The following is a 19,552-nucleotide window of genomic DNA, read 5'->3' on the forward strand; positions in this document are numbered from 1 at the left end:
AATAGACTTTGTGATAGATGATTTTGTCCAACTGTAGACCAATGTAAATATTGTGCATTTACAAGTTAACTGTCTAAGCACATTTGCAATGGACTAGGCTAAGCTACGGTGTTCGAAAGGTTAGGTGCATTCAATGCATTTTTGGCTTGGAATATTTTCAGCTTACAGTGGGTTTATCAGAACATAACCCCATCATAAGTTGAGGAGCATCTTTCTCTATTTTCTCTCTCTCTCTCTTCCTCTCTCTGTCTCCATATAAATATATATACACACATACACACATATATGTATGTATACACACATATATGTAAATATACACACACATATATATACATGCTGTGTGTGTGCATATATATAGAGAGAGACAACTCTGTTCTCTGAGTGTGTGTATATATGTATATGTGTGTGTGTGTATATATATATATAAAGAGAGAAAGAGAAATCAAATCATCCATGGCTACATTTGAGAATAGATTTGTGTAATGATCTTTATTTTACCAATCAAAAAGGTAATGAAGAAATGGAACAGACAAAAACAAGTACCAAGCAATATTATACTTAATTAAGGTTTTTCTCTTTTGATTTAATGACTAGACTTATTATAACTACTTCTTACAAAATAAATTATTGAGCAGAACACAGATTTGTTGAGGACCAGGAATTTTCAGACATTCAGAAGTCTGTCCTAGTCTATCCTCTGGGTCTAATGGAAAGTTACTTCTCAATGTTTATATGAGCCAGGAACCAGCAGAAGTGGGTGCATAACTTCAGTGAAAACACAGGGAAATTTTAGAGGGTGATGGCTATCGGAAGTCGAGTTGCATATCTGGAAGCCATCTCTTCCTTGATTCGTGACTTTAAGGACAAGTGGACATTTTTGAAAAGGTACATGGTAGTTTCTTTATAGTTTGGCACAGAGTTACTGTGGACTCAGGGTATCCCAGACACAGGGAGCAAAGTGGGTGGCAGAGGAATCTAAGGGTGGTTCATGATGACTGTTTGATCCAGCAGACATTTTTTACACTTCTAAAAGTTTGGCATTTTATGGCCTATTTAGTCATTTAAATCCTCCTGGGCCTTTGACCAGCAGAAGTGAGTGAATAGCTACAGAGCAGTTCAACCTGAATTTCCAATTGCAAAAAAGAAAAAGTGAGGGGGCAGGGGTTTGCTGGTGAATGACAGTCTCTTCATGAGCTTCCCTGAAAAATAAAACAAAATTAAAGTTAAAATAAAACAAAATTAAAGACTACTGAAAACTAATCTAATAATATTGACATTTCTTCCCCCAAAATATCAGCTTTAAAGAACTGAATAGAGGGTGGTGGAGAGACTGAGCTTTCCTTTGTTATTGTTCTCTTTTGATCATTTCATTGCTCCTACTTTATTTTAATAATGCATCCAAAGACTGATTGACCCTCTGTCTCCCACTTTAATAAAGGTTCATTAGTGGATTAGGAGAGATTTGAAACTGAGCCCAGTAGAGTCAGCAGAGACAAGTTCCTAACAGCCATTCAGCACATTTTGAAAAGCGCCAAGCTAGCAACTTGGAAAAGAGCCACCAATAAAATGTGGGTGTACTTGTGTCCATGGAGCCCCAGTGGACAGACAAAGCACCCCCACTGCCAGGAGGGGCAACGTGGCTCACTGAAAATGTTCAAGGCAAAGATTGTTGTGTCTACTTTGAGCCAACCCCAAGAAAATAAATATAGCCCATCCACATGGAAAATAAGGAAGAAACTGATGACCACATATATTATTACAATCAAAATAAGTGAATAAGTGCAGCCACTTGTGCTACTTTGGAATCCCAGCATCCTCTTTGAAATCTACAAGCCCTTCTCAATCGTAGCAGGCCCCACACTCCTACCTGGCCTACAGAGGGGTCAATCACTGGTGTTTGTAAGCACGCAGGTGGTTTACACCTCAATGCTTCACTTCCTTCTAAGCCTTCTCCAAGAGTGAAACTAAGGAGGGAGCTGTTGACTTCATCCTTTTTCCGTTTCCACAGGTTTTATCAAAATTATTTCTGATATTTGCAATATGTACACAAAAATTCTACTTCTATTAGTATTACGAATATGTTAACAAGCTAACAATTGAGCACTTGTGAATTTTTCTCAGAACGTTACAGCCGTTAGCTCATTTAATATTCAGAATCCTGTAACACACTATAACCCATGCTCTTGATTGTCTGATTTAAGCCGTATCTATAATCTCCTTTCTCTCCCAAATTCAAGCAAAGGTGGTCAGAAGACACAAATCAGGCCCATAAGTGAGTTTCTGCTTATTGGAAATTTGAGAAAAGTGTTGATTTTCTGACAAAAAGGCCAACTCAGCTAAAATTCTCCCATGTCTCTTTTCCCTTCTTTTTGTATGAAAAGTAGAATCGCACACACGGTATGGCAGAGACAAAAAACCTCATTTCTCTCACACTATTGATCAACAGCACCTGCTCTTTGGGTTTCTCTTTGTTTAAGCTACTGTAAGTCATACTTTCTGGTACTTTCAGGCGAAGATATTCCTATCAGATGCCATTTACTGGTGAGGAAGCTGATACATGATGAAATGAAGCCATCTATCCAAGATCACCCAGGTGGGAAGTGCAAAAGCTTAGCTTAAACTCAAACTCTTTTTTCCCGGAGCCCACATTACTAACCACTATGGCATGCTGTGATGCCCTTGGCAACCATTAGATTAGAAATAAGGACATTCTAGGCTGGCCCGGTGGCTCACACCTATAATCCCAGCACTTTGAGAGGCCTAGGTGGGCAGATCACCTGAGCTCACAAGTTCGAGACCAGCCTGGACAACATGGCGAGACCCCATCTCTACTAAAAATGCACACAAAAAGAACCCAAGCATGACAGTGCATGCCTGTAATCCCAGCTACTCAGGAGGCTGAGGCTGGAGAATTGCTTGAGCCCGGGAGGCAGAGGTTGCAGAGAGCTGAGACTGCACCACTGTACTCCAGCCCGGGCAATAGAGCCAGAAAGGAAAGAAAGAAAGGGAAGGGAAAGGAAGGGAAGAGGAAGTGAAGGGAAGGGAAGGGAAAGGAAGGGAAGGGAAAGGAAGGGAAGGGAAGGGAAGGGAAGGGGAGAGAAGGGAAGGGAAGGGAAGGGAAGGGAAGCTGCACACCACCACACCCAACTAATTTTGTGTTTTTAGTAGAGATGGGGTTTCACCATGTTGGCCAGGATGGTCTCGAACTCCTGACCTCAGATGATCCGCCCACCTCGGACTCCCGAAGTGTTGGGATTTGCCACTGCGCCCAGCCTATTGTGATTCTTCTACTCAAGTTCTCTATACAACTTTTGTATTAGCTATAGAAACACAAAGTCAAGTTCTGGATCCTCTTGCCTCTGCTTGCAACTCTGTTGTCATCTTACCCATCCTGTATCTAGCCGATACTTCCCTTTAATTCTTTAATTTTAAATTATTTTAATCTGTGGAACATGCCAGTATGCCAGAAGTTTCCTAACTGTATTCATTTATATGATGCCAAGGGAAAATGGAAAGAGGAAGAAAAGAAAGGGGGTGGGAGATGAGAAAGGGAGGATGGGGGAAGGGAAGGAAAGAAAACATTGTTATAACTAATTTTACCAAAATTGATACATTGTGTTGAGGTAACCTTTTTAACTTTCTATTTGGAAATAATTTTTAACATTACAAAAAGTCACAAAAATAAAAATAGTACAAAGACCATCTATCCATTTAGCCTTTACCCAGATTTTGCTGCTGTTAACAGTTTATTCCCATTTGCTTTGTCATTTGCAATAGATGATAGATGATCAATAGATTAGTAGATTAATAGACTGACAGATGATTGATAGACAGACAGATAAATAGATAATTTTTTTCTGAACATTGTTTTTTACCCCTAAATACTTCAGTGTATCCTAAGGGATATTCTTTTCTACAACCACCATGGGCTTATCAACTTCATACATTTGCATTGATACAATGATTTTTTCTACTCTAACAATCATATTCTAGTTTTGTCCATTGACCAAATAATGTCCTTTCTTGCGTTTTCTCCCACCAGTGCAGAATTGGTAGAGCTTCATTATAGAAGCGTTTGTTGCTGCTGTTGCTGCTGCTGTAACTGTTTATATATTAGTTCAATTATTTGATGAAAAACTGTTAGCCCTTGAATAGGGGCCAACCTGTGGATAGCCCTTATCAGGACTCAGGCTTCCAAGAGCAGTTCATACTTGACCTCATCTCTTCCATGCCTACCCTCTGTTTCATCCTTTCCACTCTTTTTTGTTGCAGAAAGAAACAAACAGCAGGGCTCGCTTTAGACCCAGGTGAGCTGGGCTCCTCCCTCAGTCCTCACGATTCAGGGGCCCATGAAAATGTCTTTCATGATAGTTTCTGAGAACCCCTCCCACCCCCAACCCTCTGGTTCCTGGGCCTGGCTGGAGCTGGTAGTGTGGTCTGGGCAGGTTTCCTGAGCTCAAATGGGGATTTGCTTGTACCCAGTCCCCTTTCCTTCCCCTTTAGAGTTCTTTCCAAACCACTTTCTTATGCACGAGGTGGGCTTGACATTCCAAAGAGCTCCAGAAATCGTGCCTGCAAAGTCATCCTGGGGCCCTGGGACTGACTTCCAGTTCTAGAAAAGCAGCCTAGGGAGTGGATTGATTCTGCTGACTGGCACAGGATTGCTGTCATGGGATGGTGTGTGATTGGGCCACCAGAATGGTGCTGACATCCTGATTTTGAATGATTCTCACTCACTCGGTCACAGGATGAGTTCAGGACCCTGGGCTTCCAACAGGCATCAGCCAGCCCTTGGATTCGAGCTGCTTGCGAGGTTTCCTGCCTCCTCAGTTATCCCCCTTGCTGCTACTGTGGTGTTGCCTCTGCTCTGCAGCACCCGCCGTGGCAGGCAAGGTTTATGCTGTGCACCTGCTGCTGCTGAAACCCAGGGCCATCGCCCCATTCCTCTGCAGGCTGCACCACAGTGCTCGAGGGTGGCTTCACCCACCTCCTCCAAGGGCTTTCCAGATGGTTGTTCTGCAACACCAGCAGGCTCTTCCAATCCATGTTCATTCTTTCCTCTAGCTGATGCGGTGCCTGGCCCTCCCAGGTTAAGCTGAGAGAGATAAGGGTCAGGGATTCCTTGCATAAATGGGATCACTCTTCTTGCTCCACCACTGGAAACAGTGTGAGGAAACCAGGGGTGCAGTCAACATGAAAAGAGATCACATTTTAGGAATGCTGTCATTACAGCCTCAAGGGTTCAAGAGAAGACATGGTTGGAAAATGTGTTGTCCTATATTTATACCATAAAGTTCCAAAGGGTAAATTTAACATGACCATAAAATAAATGACTGTGCACATTTTCCTGCATACTCTGTGCATTTGTGGTCATCTTCAAAGAAATACGGGCATAACCTCTTAAAACGCCATCGGAAGCCAGTATTCACAGGCAGCAGGATAGATGGTACAGCATCGTGAGTAATGATGTAGCCAGCACGAAACAAATAGCATTGGGGACTTTAGAGGCAAGAAGAGTCAGAATGCCTCAACACGAACAGGTTCTGACAAGCTATAGGTCTTGAATAGTAACAAAATTGCTACCCTTTTCTCACAGTGGGAAATATGAATTACCCAGGAACAGCACATTTGACAATAACTAATATGAAGAGATGATTTCTGGATCCAGAAGGAAAGAGGTAGTGTCGGGATGGTACAAAGAATTATCAAGTAGTCTGGACAATAAACAAATACATCAGCACCTCTTTACCCGTCATTCTAAATCTTCAGTGATCAACCACTAAACCTCATATATGTTTAAAATTTTGCAAAACATTTTTCAAAGGAATTGCTTGTATAAATGGGAGACCCACACAAAATAATACTTGCCCAGAGTCCCACACATCCTAGTGTGGGCCCTAAAGAGGTAGACACGTTCTCCATGTCCTAATTCTAAGAAGGCCATCACAAAGCGTGAAAGCATTCCAAAGACAACTCAGTTTTTCTTACATCTTGATCAATTCCCATTGACTTTTAAGCATTGTAGAAAGTAGAAAAAATTACAACTGGAAAATGTGCCTGGAATACAGGGAGATACCCACTGAAACTTGAGACCAGAATAAGAGAGACTGACTTCAGCTCAAAACAGTGAAGTCTCCAAGGCCACATGCACACTCTTTGAACAAGGAAGAAAATATGGCTGTGCAGTTGCACAACTTGAGGAATAGCACATGGGGACGGGCTGCCAGTCTAGCTAGAGAAGGAAGTATACAATCCCATTACTGCAAGCTAAGGAGAAGGACAATTCATCATGACAAGGTTCTGTGGCAGTGTCTAAGGAGTCACTATACTTTATTCAATAGTAAAACAGAACTCAGAAAAGAAGCTGATCTGTTTTCACAACTAGGTGAGTCCTAGTCACCTGTTCCTTGGAAACTGCTTCATTTTCTTTCTGCTTCTTTTGTGCGACACTCACGTTTTCTTCCCCTTCTCCCTGGGTCTCCTGTTCTGCAGGATTAGAGCTCAGCCCAAAGCGGTATGTTCTGTTCCTCCCCAGCAGCAACACTTCCACGTTCGGAAGTGCCAACCTATGCGCAGTTCTTCTCATGTCAGTTTCATTGTTCCTTCCCTCCTTTGCTTTGTGATAATTATGCCTATTGGTATCTCCATTTATTTTTCCAAAGAGCACTAAGAAATGTATAACCCCAGAGCAACAGAAGCACAACCCACCACTACCTCCTTTTTTTTTTTTTGGAGTCTTTGGCTAGGATCAAGTTACCATTTGCTGTCTTCATATGCTGGCAGGAAGAATTACAGAAATAAATAAGTTAACCCTCACCTCAACAATTACCGGAAACCATGATGAATTCAAACAAAAGATATGTGCAGTGACTTTAACATTCAGAAGGGCCAAATTATGCTCTCCTTTCTTTATTGAGTAAAGCATACTCTGCTAAGGACAGCCTAATTTCTGTGTTTCTGTCACTTAATTGGTAATAGAGGATGGCTACAACTTTTTTTGGAAAACTTCAGACATGACAGAGAAAAAGAACAAAAAATTAAAGAAAACAAAGAGTATGGTAAAACTGTGAGAGGGAAAGGAGGAAACAGAAAAAATGAAAGAAAGAGGTATGTCTGATAGGATGAAGAAGGAGTCAGTTCCACGTAGATAGAGAGACTCTTGGGATATGGTTTTTGCCAGATGCCATATATGTTGTATATGCAACTGGGATAGCAATAGCAGAGGTTGTTTTGAAAATGAATTGTCTAATGGGAATTTGCTGCACGCCTGTCTTACGTCATGTGTAAGGAACATTTCAAGCCCAGTGGTTACACATCAGCATTATCTTTTATTGTTACATGTCAGTGTCCCTCTTTAAATCACAATGAGGGCTGGGATGCAGGAAAAATGAAGCCTGGGTTCACCTAGCACAATACCCTTTTTTCTCAGCAAGTCTATTAACATAACAATTGTGCCAAATGTCATAATACAAATGCCAACAGAGAGCTGGACACGGAGGCTCCTGTAATCCCAGCACTTTGGGAGGCCAAGATGGGAGGATTCTTTGAGCTCAGGAGTTCAAGACCAGCCTGGGCGACATAGTAAGACCTGATCTCTACTAAAAATAAAAAAATAAAAATTAGCTAAGCATGGTGGTATGTGCCTGTAATCCCAGCTACTCAGGAAGCTAAAGTGGGAAGATCATTTGAGCCCAGTAGTTCAAAGCTGCAGTGAGCTCATATGACTGCACTCCAGCCTGGGTGACAGAGCAAGGTGCTGTCCAAAAAAAAAAAAAAAAAAAAAAAGCCAACCAAAGAATTTGAACACATTGTTTTTATTCTGGCTTTACAAGGAATTTCAGTATATGAAGAGATTTCCTTGCTTAAATTATTTTGCTAAAATATTTAAATAATAGCTGGCATTAATGAGTGAGTGTGATGTTCTAGGTATACTTTCAGGTACCTTAACTGTAATAATTTATGGAAACCTTACAATAGGTCTACCTTCATTTTGCAAATGAGGAGACTGAGGCTCAGAGAGACTAAGCAACCTTCCCAAAGTTTCCCATCTGGTAAGTATGAAGCTGGCTTACAATCACAAAGCAGCTTATTTGAAGCTACTTTTGAACTCTCAGATATTCCAACACATTAAATCAATTAGCATCAACTAGCATTTCTAATGACTTTTTGATTTGGTTCTACTTGCTGCATCTGCAGTTACTGTCATTCATCCACAAACTAAATATGCTTTGTCACTCTCCTGATTTTTAAAGTGCTCTCTTCTCCTGAACTTGACAAAAGCTGAATATTCATTCAGGAAGCAAATAACTGGTGAAATCTATTAAACCATCCGTGCCACAGATCTGAAACTGTCATGGGTAGTTTAGTAATTTTTGAGAATCCACAATGCCCTTAGAACTGTACAGAAGATGAAAGAATATTATCTCTACCTCACCCTCTTAAAAAAGCCAGAGAAAAACCCAGCAGAACTTCTTGTTCCTGTATCTGCTGGCACATCATATGCTTTTAGATATGATCATCGAGACAAGCAGTGTTTCATTTTTCATTTTAAGCCCCACCCTATAACCAGCAGAAGAGAAAGTTTTCTAAATCATGCAGACCCATGTTACTTTTCCAGTGGAGCTGGCGAGGGAGTAAGGTGCTGTTTTTAATTCTGGAAACCAGCACACACAATAGAAGTCTGATCCTACAAAACCATACCTCTGGGATAGCATCACCTTTCAGTCTCATAACATTTAATTGCCTATTTAATTCACACTTCTAGAGTATAATTACAGGTTAATATCACATTTGCACACAAACTTCACACAGACACAATAAATCAATTACAGCAGCCTGAAAAGTCAAAGACACATCTCTGAGGTATCTACTTATCCGTAAGCCTGTTTAGAAAAACTTCCCTTCCCTTTTTAGTTTGTCTCCAGGGCTAATGCTTAAATCCAGAAGCCTGAACTTTCCCATCATTTCCACATCTCTTTTACTCGAGGAGAGCTCCAAACTCCGTTTTAGGACTTTTTCTCAAACAGGTTCTCTTAATGGTAATATTCAAATAAAGGTAGAAATATTTCAATATTAATAATTAGTCTTTAGTGGGCTTTATCATTTGCAATTTACTACCTCATATATTTTTCTTGTAACACACCAAGCAACCCTGTGACATGTCATGTGAGTGACTTGTGGTTATCAGCATTTTACACATAAAAAAATGTGACCTGAGAGAGGCGATGTAATATTATTACTGGTTACATGGCTGGGAGATATTACAGTCAAGATTCATACCTAGGTTTTCCGAGGCTGAAATGTTCAGCAAAAATCCACTTTAATATAATCAGGCCATATGCACACACATTTTATTACACAAAAATCTAGAAAATATCCCAAGAGTAGATTGTAAGCATTCCCTGAGGTATTTTCTATGAATTCAAGCATACTACAGCTACCACCACATAAAAGACAGATGTGAAACCAGACTCAAAATGAAAACCAACAGAACTATTTTTATTGCCCACGCTTTGTATAAAAAGCAAGAGGAGAAAAAAGCCTGAAGATCAAATGACAAAGAACTTTCTAAATCTGTCACTTTGTAACATATTGCTAAATTCTTGTTCTCTTTGTCCCAACATGTTAAAAGTCTGCCTTCTACAGAAGATTTTATGTTCTTTCTCTGTCTCTCAATACTCTACCTTCTCGAGTGCAATAGGAGAATGACAGGGTGACTGATTAATACACGCAAAATATCAAAAATGTGTAAGACATGTGTAAAGAGAATTTTTTTTGTCTTTGACATTGTTTGTGTTCCTCCCATTTATACTAATTTTTCAGCTATGGGTATTGTATTTTGAAGATCCAGCATACTGCAAAGCCAATTAAATACAGAGGACATAACTTTCGCCTTGGGAGATGCACAGGTGCCCACAAAACCCGCCCCTGAGTTGCCCCTTTCTCTATGTCTGCATTTCAGACCATCTCTAAAACATTTGTGGGCAGCTCATAATTCTTGCCAAATCCATATTTAACCTTCTGCAGTCACATTAGTGGACATGGCTTCGGCATTCGTTGCCTAGAAAACAGATCAATAGACTCTGCATTTTGAAGGGCATCAAATCCTCCCGGTCTGGAACAGAGAGGCGGTGGGCCTGAGAAGAGCCAGCAGCAGTCAGATTGAGCCTCACGGCGCTGCCTGCACTGGACCGAACAGAACCTTTCTGGGACTTGCTGGGCATCCCTCGCCTAGCGGGGGCTAAGTTGCTGTGCTTCTCCTGGGCACTCAGAAATGCATCAGCCTGGGCCAGCAAATCAAGGCCGAAGCGCAAACGAATTACAGTCTGTGTGTGGCCAGAGCAATCCCAACGACTCCCTTGATTAAACTTCAGAGGGGTTTCAAAACGTCTGCAGGCAGACGCGTTCCAGCCCAGCTGTCTTTTCTCCCTTTAGCATCTTCAACAAACTGTTGGGCAAGATTACAGGAGAGTCTCCCTTTCCCTATTATATATTTCTGTAACAATTTGAGTCTCTTTAAATGATAAGCAGATATCCTTCTTATCAGAAAAAAATGCTTAAAAATTACCTCCAGCTCAATATTCTTTTTTATCATTGCTGTATCTGAATAACACATTCAAATGAAAACTGTGTTGCCTCTGTTTGAGTCCCAATCATTAAGGGCTGAGCTGCTTCCAAAGACCATGAAGAATGTGCTTCTGTTCAATTTAAATGATTATCTCAATGTGGAATACGAGTAGGTTTTGTTGGGGTCTTTGAAACCGTTTCTGGGTCACATATCATAAAGTCTGAGCCATTCACAACCACGAATAAAATGACAAGTTGTAAATGAGTAAAATGTAAAATTGCATGCACTGCAATTTGACACTTTCATTCAAAAGCTGAAAAATCTGTCTTAGTTCCTTCAATAGACAGAGCTGGAAATATTCCAGCAAACTATATGTTTGTTTTATAAATAAAACACACCATATCACATATCCAATGTCAAAAATGCTCTTGACTCTACCTTCAAAGGCTACCTCAGACCTAACCACTGCTCACTCCTTCTACTGCTTCCATACTGGCTCAAACCATTCTCCCTCACCTAGATCATAGACAATTTGTGATTCTGTGTAGCTCCTTAAATGTCTATTCCAAACACATGACCCTCTGAAAACATAAGTCAGATCATGTCACTGCTCTGCCCAATACCCTACAATGGCTCCCTAGTTTCCTCTGAGGAAGAGCCAACACCCATAAAGGCCACCAGGCCCTCCTTGAATTGCCCCCATTAGAGCTCTCCTCATCCCTGATCCGGCATAATGGCTTCTTGCTGTCCTCAATTATGCCTTGGCTGCAGCTCCTCTCTGCCTACAAACCTCTCCTCTACATATCTGCATAGCTAACTCCCTTTACTTCTTCATATCTTTGCTCAAATTATCCCATTTCAGTGAGGCTTTCCCAGACATCCCTATTTAAATGGTAACCACTGCCTTTCTTCTTCCCCCACTACCCCACTCCACTGTTCCCTGTTGCCATAGCATTTCGTCTTTTCTGGGATATTATATAAATTACCATTGTATTATGGTGATTGTGTATCATCTGCCTTTGTTCATTTGGTTCACTTGTATATCTCAAATCACCTGGAACCATACTTGACCCATAGTAGGGGCTCAGTAAATATTTGGTAATGAATGTTGAAAGAAAGACGAGTTGGAAATGGCTAAAATTATGCTATCCTTTACCAATATATTCCATTGTAAATTTTGGAATTTCCTTTTTCTTACATACAGTTCTTAATATTGATTTACCTCTCCAACATAATCCACAAGGGAATAAAAGAAAGTTCAATTCCTCTCTTTCTATTCCAACCAAAGTTCCACTTTTTGAAGAGAGAAAGTGGAAACTAGGCCTGTGAGATCAAATTTTCCCCACTGTGCATAAATGTTTGCATATGTGTATCTGTTATTAGAATGGCCTCATCAATTGTAACAGCAGGTCAGAGAAAGCCAAGTGAGCTATCCAAATTCAACTGAATGTCATCTTAAATACTATCCAAAATTCAACTGAATATCATCTTAAATATTCATCAGAGTTGTAAGGTCTTAAGACCATGAAAGAATGCAGAATCACATCAAGAAAAAAAATCTTTACCACTTAATAGAAACTATACTTTTAAATATCTTGAGATTCCATCAATTGTCTTTAGATGGTACAATGGTCTTAAGAAGTCAAGGAAAAAATATATTTACAACTCTTACAAAACAAAAAAAAAATTAAGTTCCATCAGGTGATCAACCTGGATAAAATCTGCAGATTTCTGTGAATAAAGAGAAGAACTGAGGAGCTATGTGAATAAAACTTCAAGCCAGAGGAATGAGCTACAGGACCAAAGAGGCCCACCCTTATTACATTTCAAAGTCCATGAAATGACAACTGTAACAAGGGGCTCCATGTATTCCATTGTGATCATTCACAAGACTCCAGTCTTAAGTAACCTGAATTAACTATCTTCCATAAATTGGGAAGCATCTTTTAACCTCGGGAAAATATAGCATTACCAAAGAAAATTTTAAGAGCCTGAAAATCATGGCATATTATTTGTGTTAAAACAGAATCTAGAGGCCAGATATGGTGGTGTGCACCTGTAGTCTCAGCTACTCATAGGGCTGCGGTAGAAGGATCACTTGAGCCCAGGATTTTGAGTTCCGCCTGAGCAATGTAGCAAGATCCCACCATTAAAATTTTCTTTAAAAATTTTTCATTAAAAAAAAAATAATGTATTTATGCCTATAATCCCAGCACTTTGGGAGGCCAAGGCAAGCAGATTGCTTGAGTCAAGAAGTTTGAGACCAACCTGGACAACATAGTGAAACATCTCTACAAGAAAATACCAAAAAAATCGCTGGGTGTGGTGGCATATGCCTGTAGTGCCAGCTACTCAGGAGGTTGAGGCAGGAGGATCACTGGAATCCAGGGGGCAGAGGTTGCAGTGAGCCAAGATCACACCACTGCACTCCAGCCTGGGTGACACAGTGAGACCCTGTCTCAAAGAATAATAATAGTAACAATGTAGAAGAATGCCTGACACACACAAAAAAGGTGTTCAATAAACATTGGCCATCAAATCTATATGCATTTAATGTGCTTCTCATGAAAAACTTCTCAAATCAAACATTTTGAGGTACTTGGAATGATTTGGCCTGTTGAACTGCCAATCTTATAATGTTCATTTAAAATGTATGTTTGAGTCATTGACTTAAACTTCAGGTCTTAAGATAAAATCATGCTAAGTCTGGGCGTTATATTAGAATATCAAAGATAATTAAGGCTCTCCTTATTAAGTGTATTTTTATATTTATAATAGTTATTTAGGATGAGGGAAAGTTTTATTTGTTAAGACAGATAACAAAATTAAAGTAAAAACTTTAAGATGTAGAAATGCTAACTTAGTAGAGTAATATACTAGGATGGATGGGGTTTATCTAGGTCTGTAAATGGAACCAACATTATTCCCAGGCCCTTTAGAAATTATTGTGAAAATCTGCTAAGTAGAATAGAATAGAATAAAATAAGAAAGTTTGTAAACTGAACTTTAAAGATTCAAAAACAACTGGAGTTTTGAATTCTCAACTTTCATAAACTAAATACTAGTTGGTTCAAAATAAAAGTAGACAATTTATCTTTTCTAAATTTTGTGCACATTTCTGCACTCAAAAAACACTTAGGAAGGGTAAAAAAATAATGATGATGAAAACCCAAATGTGTGACTTCTAACCAAGGAAAGCTGGTGTCAGGGAAGTGGGGTGTCCTCAATGTGCAGGGACTGAAGAGGCAATGAGTGGGTAGGGAATGGGTGGGAATAGTCGCAGTCTAGACAAGTGGCCCAAAAATAATAGTGTTATGGGCAGAAAGGGAAATTTTCCCTGAACAAGAAAAACAATAATAATAATCATCATCATCACAAAATACTCAAAGTGCTCCAGACACCATGAATGAGAAAGAAATGAACCCAGGTAGGACTTGCCAGACTGGGAAGGGAAGGAAGTTGCCCAATGCAGCTGTGGAGAACCACAGCTGTGACAGAGAACAGAGTCAGGGACTCTGGATCTGAGCACCCTTGCTGTCTGCAAAGACTCCCTTTATCCCGAAACCATGCTGTTGCAGCCACGACTAAACCAATGGGATTTCTTGGTAGACACTCCATAACACATATTTAAGAGTGAATGTGTGTGGATGTAACTTTCTGTTAACAAGTTCATTCTCCAGGACATTTTAAAAGATCTAAAAGAACTCTAAACACCAAATGCTAAAAGCTTTCTTGAATTCCGAAGGGTATGTACCATAAATCTAGTAAAATTTAGTCAAAAAAACTTACAACACCGTGAATGTCTACAGGTAAATGATAATAATACTGCTGCTTGCCTTTATTTAGTTTACAAAGAGTTATTTTCTGCATTCTCTCCTCTGCTCCTCAAAATGGCTCAATTATCAGGTGGACAAATCAGGCCATTTTTAACTTGATTTTGATTAACATTTTAGTAATGTAACTAAACGCACACACAAGCAAGCACGTGCGCGCGCGTGCACACACACACACACTCATTTTCTCCTTACCTTTTGCAGGAAAAAACAGAATTCCCATTATGAATTGGCTTTCTGGGCATCGAGTAGGGAAGAGCTGCTGAAAGAGGCTGACACTGGTGGCCCTGGGCCTGGTTAATATCCCTCTGTCTGGGAAAGGGTTGGATTCTCCTTTTGGATTTCAGACAATATAGATCTCTAAAACTGTGTGGCTGCTGTGAACAGTAAATTTCCCAAGGTGGGGGCCACCTCTCTGGCCAGCCAGGTGACCTTCCCTGGGTGAGCTTAACCCTATTCTCTCCTTTAATGCCTAGGTAGAGGAAACATTAATTCTGCATTTCAATGTAATGGAATGAAAAACATTCCAGACTGGAAGATTTTGGCTTCTCACCCACTGGCTGGGTGATTTTAGGCCACTCGCTTTATCTTAGGTGTGTTTTCTCGTGTATAGGATGAAACATTTTACAAATATGAATATGAAAATATGAGTGTTGATAATATGAATTTGAAAGTACCAATATTGTTATAAAAACATCAGCAAAAATCTTAAAATAGTAAAAGCTTCAAATAGAGTCACCTGGAAGGCTTGCTAAAATACAGATTTCTGGGTATCACCCCAAAGTCTTCCATTCAGGAGGTCTTGGTGCAGCAGAGAATTTACATTTCTAGCAAGCTTCCAGATATTGCTGATGTTACTGGTCCAGGGACCCCATTTTGGTTTACTTTTTTGTTTTGTCTTAGAGTCAGGGAGTACATGTGCAGGTTTGTTACATGTGTGTATTTCATGATGCTGAGGTTTGGTCTTCTAACGATCCTTTTGGTCTTCTAATGATCCTGTCACATAAGTAGTGAACATAGTACCCAATAGGTTGTTTTCTGACCCTTGCCCCACTGGCACCCTCCCCACTTTTGGAATCTCCAGTGTTTGTTTGTTTGTTTTTGAGATGAAGTCTCACTCTGTTGCCCAGGCTGGAGTGCAGTGTCACGATCTTGGCTCACTACAACTTCTGCCTTCTGGGTTCAAGCAATTCTCCTGTCTCAGCCTCCTGAGTAGCTGGAACTACAGATGCGTAGAGATGGGGTTTCACTATGTTGGTCAGCCTGGTCTCAAACACCTGACTCCAAGTGATCAGCCTGCCTTGGCCTCCCAAAGTGCTGGGATTACAGGTGTGAGCCACTGCGCCTGGCCCCCCCCAGTGTTGATTGTTCCCGTGTTTGTGTCCATGTGTACCCAATGATAAGCTCCCATTTATTAGTGAGAACGTTTGGTATTTGGTTTTCTGTTTCTGAGTTAATTCACTTAGGATAATGGCCTCCAGCTGCATCCATGTTGCTACAAAGGACATGATCTCATTTTTTATGGCTGCATAGTAGTCCATGGTGTATATGTACCACATTTTCTTTATCCAATCGACCATTGATGGGCACCTGGGCTGATTCCATGTCTTTGCTAATGTGAATAGTGCTGTAATAAACATATGAGTCCAGGTGTCTTTTGGTGGAAGGATTTATTTTCATTTTGGTATATACCCAGCAATAAAATTGCTGGGTCATATGGTAGCTCTATTTTTAGTTCTCTGAGGAATCTTCAAACTGCTTTCCACAGGGGCTGGACTCATTTGCATTCCCACCAACAGTGTATAAATATGCACAGACTACACTGAAAACCACTGGAATAAGCTGCTAAGACAGTCCTGTATTCAACGAATTTGTAAAATGGGATTGATAAATTGTCTTGAGTTGTGAAGAAAAGAGTACACATTGTTGCTATGTACTCCTGTAACCAGCCAGCAAGTTCTCCTTGCCCACTTCCTAGATAGAGTCTATATATCCAGACAGAAATTGCAATAGAGAAAGAGTCAAATTCATGCAGAGCTGGCTGTAGAGGAGACCAGAGTTTTATGATTACTCAAATTACTCTGAATTTGTTTGGCTGCATGTTTAGTGGCATGACTCCTAAACCACAATTTCTAATCTTGTGTAATTTGTTAATCCTACATCGTGAGTCTGGCCCCCAGGCAAGAAGGGGACTTGTTTTGGGAAAGGACTGTTATTATCTTTGCTTCACAGTTAAACTAAAAACTAAGTTTCTCCCATAAAATACCCAGGAATCCAACTTAAAAGGGATGTGAAGACCTCTTCAAGGAGAACTATAAACCACTCTTCAAAGAAATAAAGGAGGACACAAACAAATGGGAAAACATTCCATGCTCATGGATAGGAAGAATCAATATGATGAAAATGGCCATACTACCCAAGATAATTTATAGATTCAATGCCATCCCCATCAAGCTACCAATGACTTTCTTCACAGAATTGGAAAAAACTACTTTAAAGTTCATACGGAACCAAAAAAGAGCCCGCATTGCCAAGACAATCGAAGCAAAAAGAACAAAGCTGGAGGCATCATGCTACCTGACTTCAAACTATACCACAGGGCTACAGTAACCAAAACAGCATGGTACTAGTACCAAAACAGAGATATAGACCAATGGAACAGAACAGATGCCTCAGAAATAGCACCACACATCTACAATCATCTGATCTTTGACAAATCTTACAAAAACGAGAAATGGGGAAAGGATTCCCTATTTAATAAATGGTGCTGGGAAAACTGGCTAGCCATATGTAGAAAGCTGAAAATGGATCCCTTCTTTACACCTTATACAAAAATTAATTCAAGATGGATTAGAGACTTAAATGTTAGACCTAATATCATAAAAACCCTAGAAGAAAACCTAGGTAATACCATTCAGGACATAGGCATGGGCAAGGACTTCATGTCTAAAACACCAAAAGCAACAGCAACAAAAGCCAAAATTGACAAATGGGATCTAATTAAACTAAAGAGCTTCTGCACAGCGAAAGAAACTACCATCAGAGTGAACAGGCAACCTACAGAATGGGAGAAAATTTTTGCAATCTACTCATCTGACAAAGGGCTAATATCCAGAACCTACAAAGAACTCAAACAAATTTACAAGAAAAAAACAAACAACCCCATCAAAAAGTGGGCAAAGGATATGAACAGACATTTCTCAAAAGAAGACATTCATACAGCCAACGTACACATGAAAAAAAATGCTCATCATCACTGGCCATCAGAGAAATGCAAATCAAAACCACAATGAGATACCATCTCACACCAGTTAGAATGGCAATCATTAAAAAGTCAGGAAACAACAGGTACTGGAGAGGATGTGGAGAAATAGGAATACTTTTACACTGTTGGTGGGATTGTAAGCTAGTTCAACCATTGTGGAAAACAGTACGGCGATTCCTCAAGGATCTAGAACTAGAAATACCATTTGACCCAGTCATCCCATTACTGGGGATATACCCAAAGGATTATAAATCACGCTGCTATAAAGACACATGCACACGTATGTCTATTGCGGCACTATTCACAATAGCAAAGACTTGGAATCAACCCAAATGTCCATCAGTGACAGACTGGATTAAGAAAATGTGGCACATATACACCATGGAATACGGTGCAGCCATAAAAAAGGATGAGTTCGTGTCTTTTGTAGGGACATGGATGCAGCTGGAAACCATCATTCTCAGCAAACTATCACAAGAACAGAAAACCAAATACCGCATGTTCTCACTCATAGGTGGGAACTGAACAATGAGATCACTTGGACACAGGAAGGGGAACATCACACACTGGGGCCTATGGTGGGGAAAGGGGAGGATTAATGGTTGTGTTAAAATGTTCGATAAGTTTACATGATCATTATATGTGGCAAGTTTTTATTTGCTAAATTACTGTGCTAGCTTTATTGTTTCTGTTGAAATTTGGCTGGGTTCATGTTGATATCATTTATAGGTTTCATCGTTCACGGAAATTTTCAATGAAATGCTTCAAAGAGATTTTGGTGTCCATATATACAAATCATTACTGTCTCTTCCTGAGAAAGAGGAAAAAAAAGAAAAGGATAAGAAAAGCAAAAAGATGAGAGAAAATATTAAAAAAAAAGAAAGATGATGAAACTGATGAGCCGAAACCCAAACGGAGAAAATCAGGTGATGATAAACATAAAAAAGAAGATAGAGATGAAAGGAAGGTCTGTAGTAACAACCCGGTTTAGAAGCTTTCAGTTAACTCTTCTAGGTTATAAAGGTTGATGTTGATTTCCATCAGAATATTAGATGTAAAAGTCAAACTGAAAGATTTTACTATATTAGAAAATCAAGTCTTTGAGACCATCACGGCTAACATGGTGAAACCTCGTCTCTACGAAAGATGCAAAACATTAGTCAGATGTGATGGCACATGCCTATAGTCCTAGCTGTTGGGGAGGTAGAGGCAGGAGAATCGCTTCAACCCGGGAGGTGGAGGTTGCAGTGAGCCAAGATTGCACCACTGTACTCCAGCCTGGGGTACATAGCGAGACTCTGTCTCAAAAAAAAAAAAAAAAAAAAAAAAAAAAAGAAAAAGAAAAAGAAAAGAAAAGAAAAGAAATTCAGGTCTTCAAATTAAGCCGATATGAGCATCTACAGCTAGTTTTCTAATACTTTATTTAAAAAAATTTTTTTTTCCTTTTTTTGAGACAGAGTTTTTCTCCGTTGACCAGGCTTGCTGAAGTGCAGTGGCGTAATCTTGGTTCACTGAAACCTCTCCCTCCCGGTTTCAAATGATTTTCCTGCCTCAGCCTCCCAAGTAGCTGGGACTACAGGCGTGCACCACCTTGCCCAGCTAATTTTTTTTTTTTTAAGTAGAAGCAGGTTTTCACCATGTTGGCCACGCTGGTCTCAACCTCCTGACCTCAAGCCATCTGCCTGCCTCAGCCTTGCAAAGTTCTGGGATTACAGAGATGAGCCACTGTACCCAGCCTGATTATTATCATACATTTATAGTGTGGGTTCAGTGGCTGGCTCCTATAAGCCCAGCGCATTGGGAGTCTGAGGAGGACAGATTGCTTGACTCCAGTACTTCGAGACCATCCTGAATAATATGGTGAAACCCCCTCTCTACAAAAATTAC

General features: G+C 40.1%; 1 protein-coding gene across 1 annotated transcript in view; it reads left to right on the forward strand.

Moving 5' to 3' along the window:
* Nucleotides 1-799: 799 nt before the first annotated feature.
* The window catches only part of LOC135967808 (cell division cycle and apoptosis regulator protein 1-like), a 29,311-nt gene continuing 10,558 nt past the window's right edge, over nucleotides 800-19,552 (forward strand). Inside the window, 7 exon segments of the mRNA XM_065532191.1 lie at nucleotides 800-885; nucleotides 4,273-4,307; nucleotides 4,874-5,010; nucleotides 5,383-5,456; nucleotides 6,493-6,586; nucleotides 18,395-18,546; nucleotides 18,548-18,632. Coding sequence (XP_065388263.1) covers nucleotides 800-885; nucleotides 4,273-4,307; nucleotides 4,874-5,010; nucleotides 5,383-5,456; nucleotides 6,493-6,586; nucleotides 18,395-18,546; nucleotides 18,548-18,632 — 663 coding nt within the window.

The sequence above is a fragment of the Macaca fascicularis genome, chromosome 16, assembly GCF_037993035.2.
Source record: "Macaca fascicularis isolate 582-1 chromosome 16, T2T-MFA8v1.1".
NCBI lineage: Eukaryota > Metazoa > Chordata > Mammalia > Primates > Cercopithecidae > Macaca > Macaca fascicularis.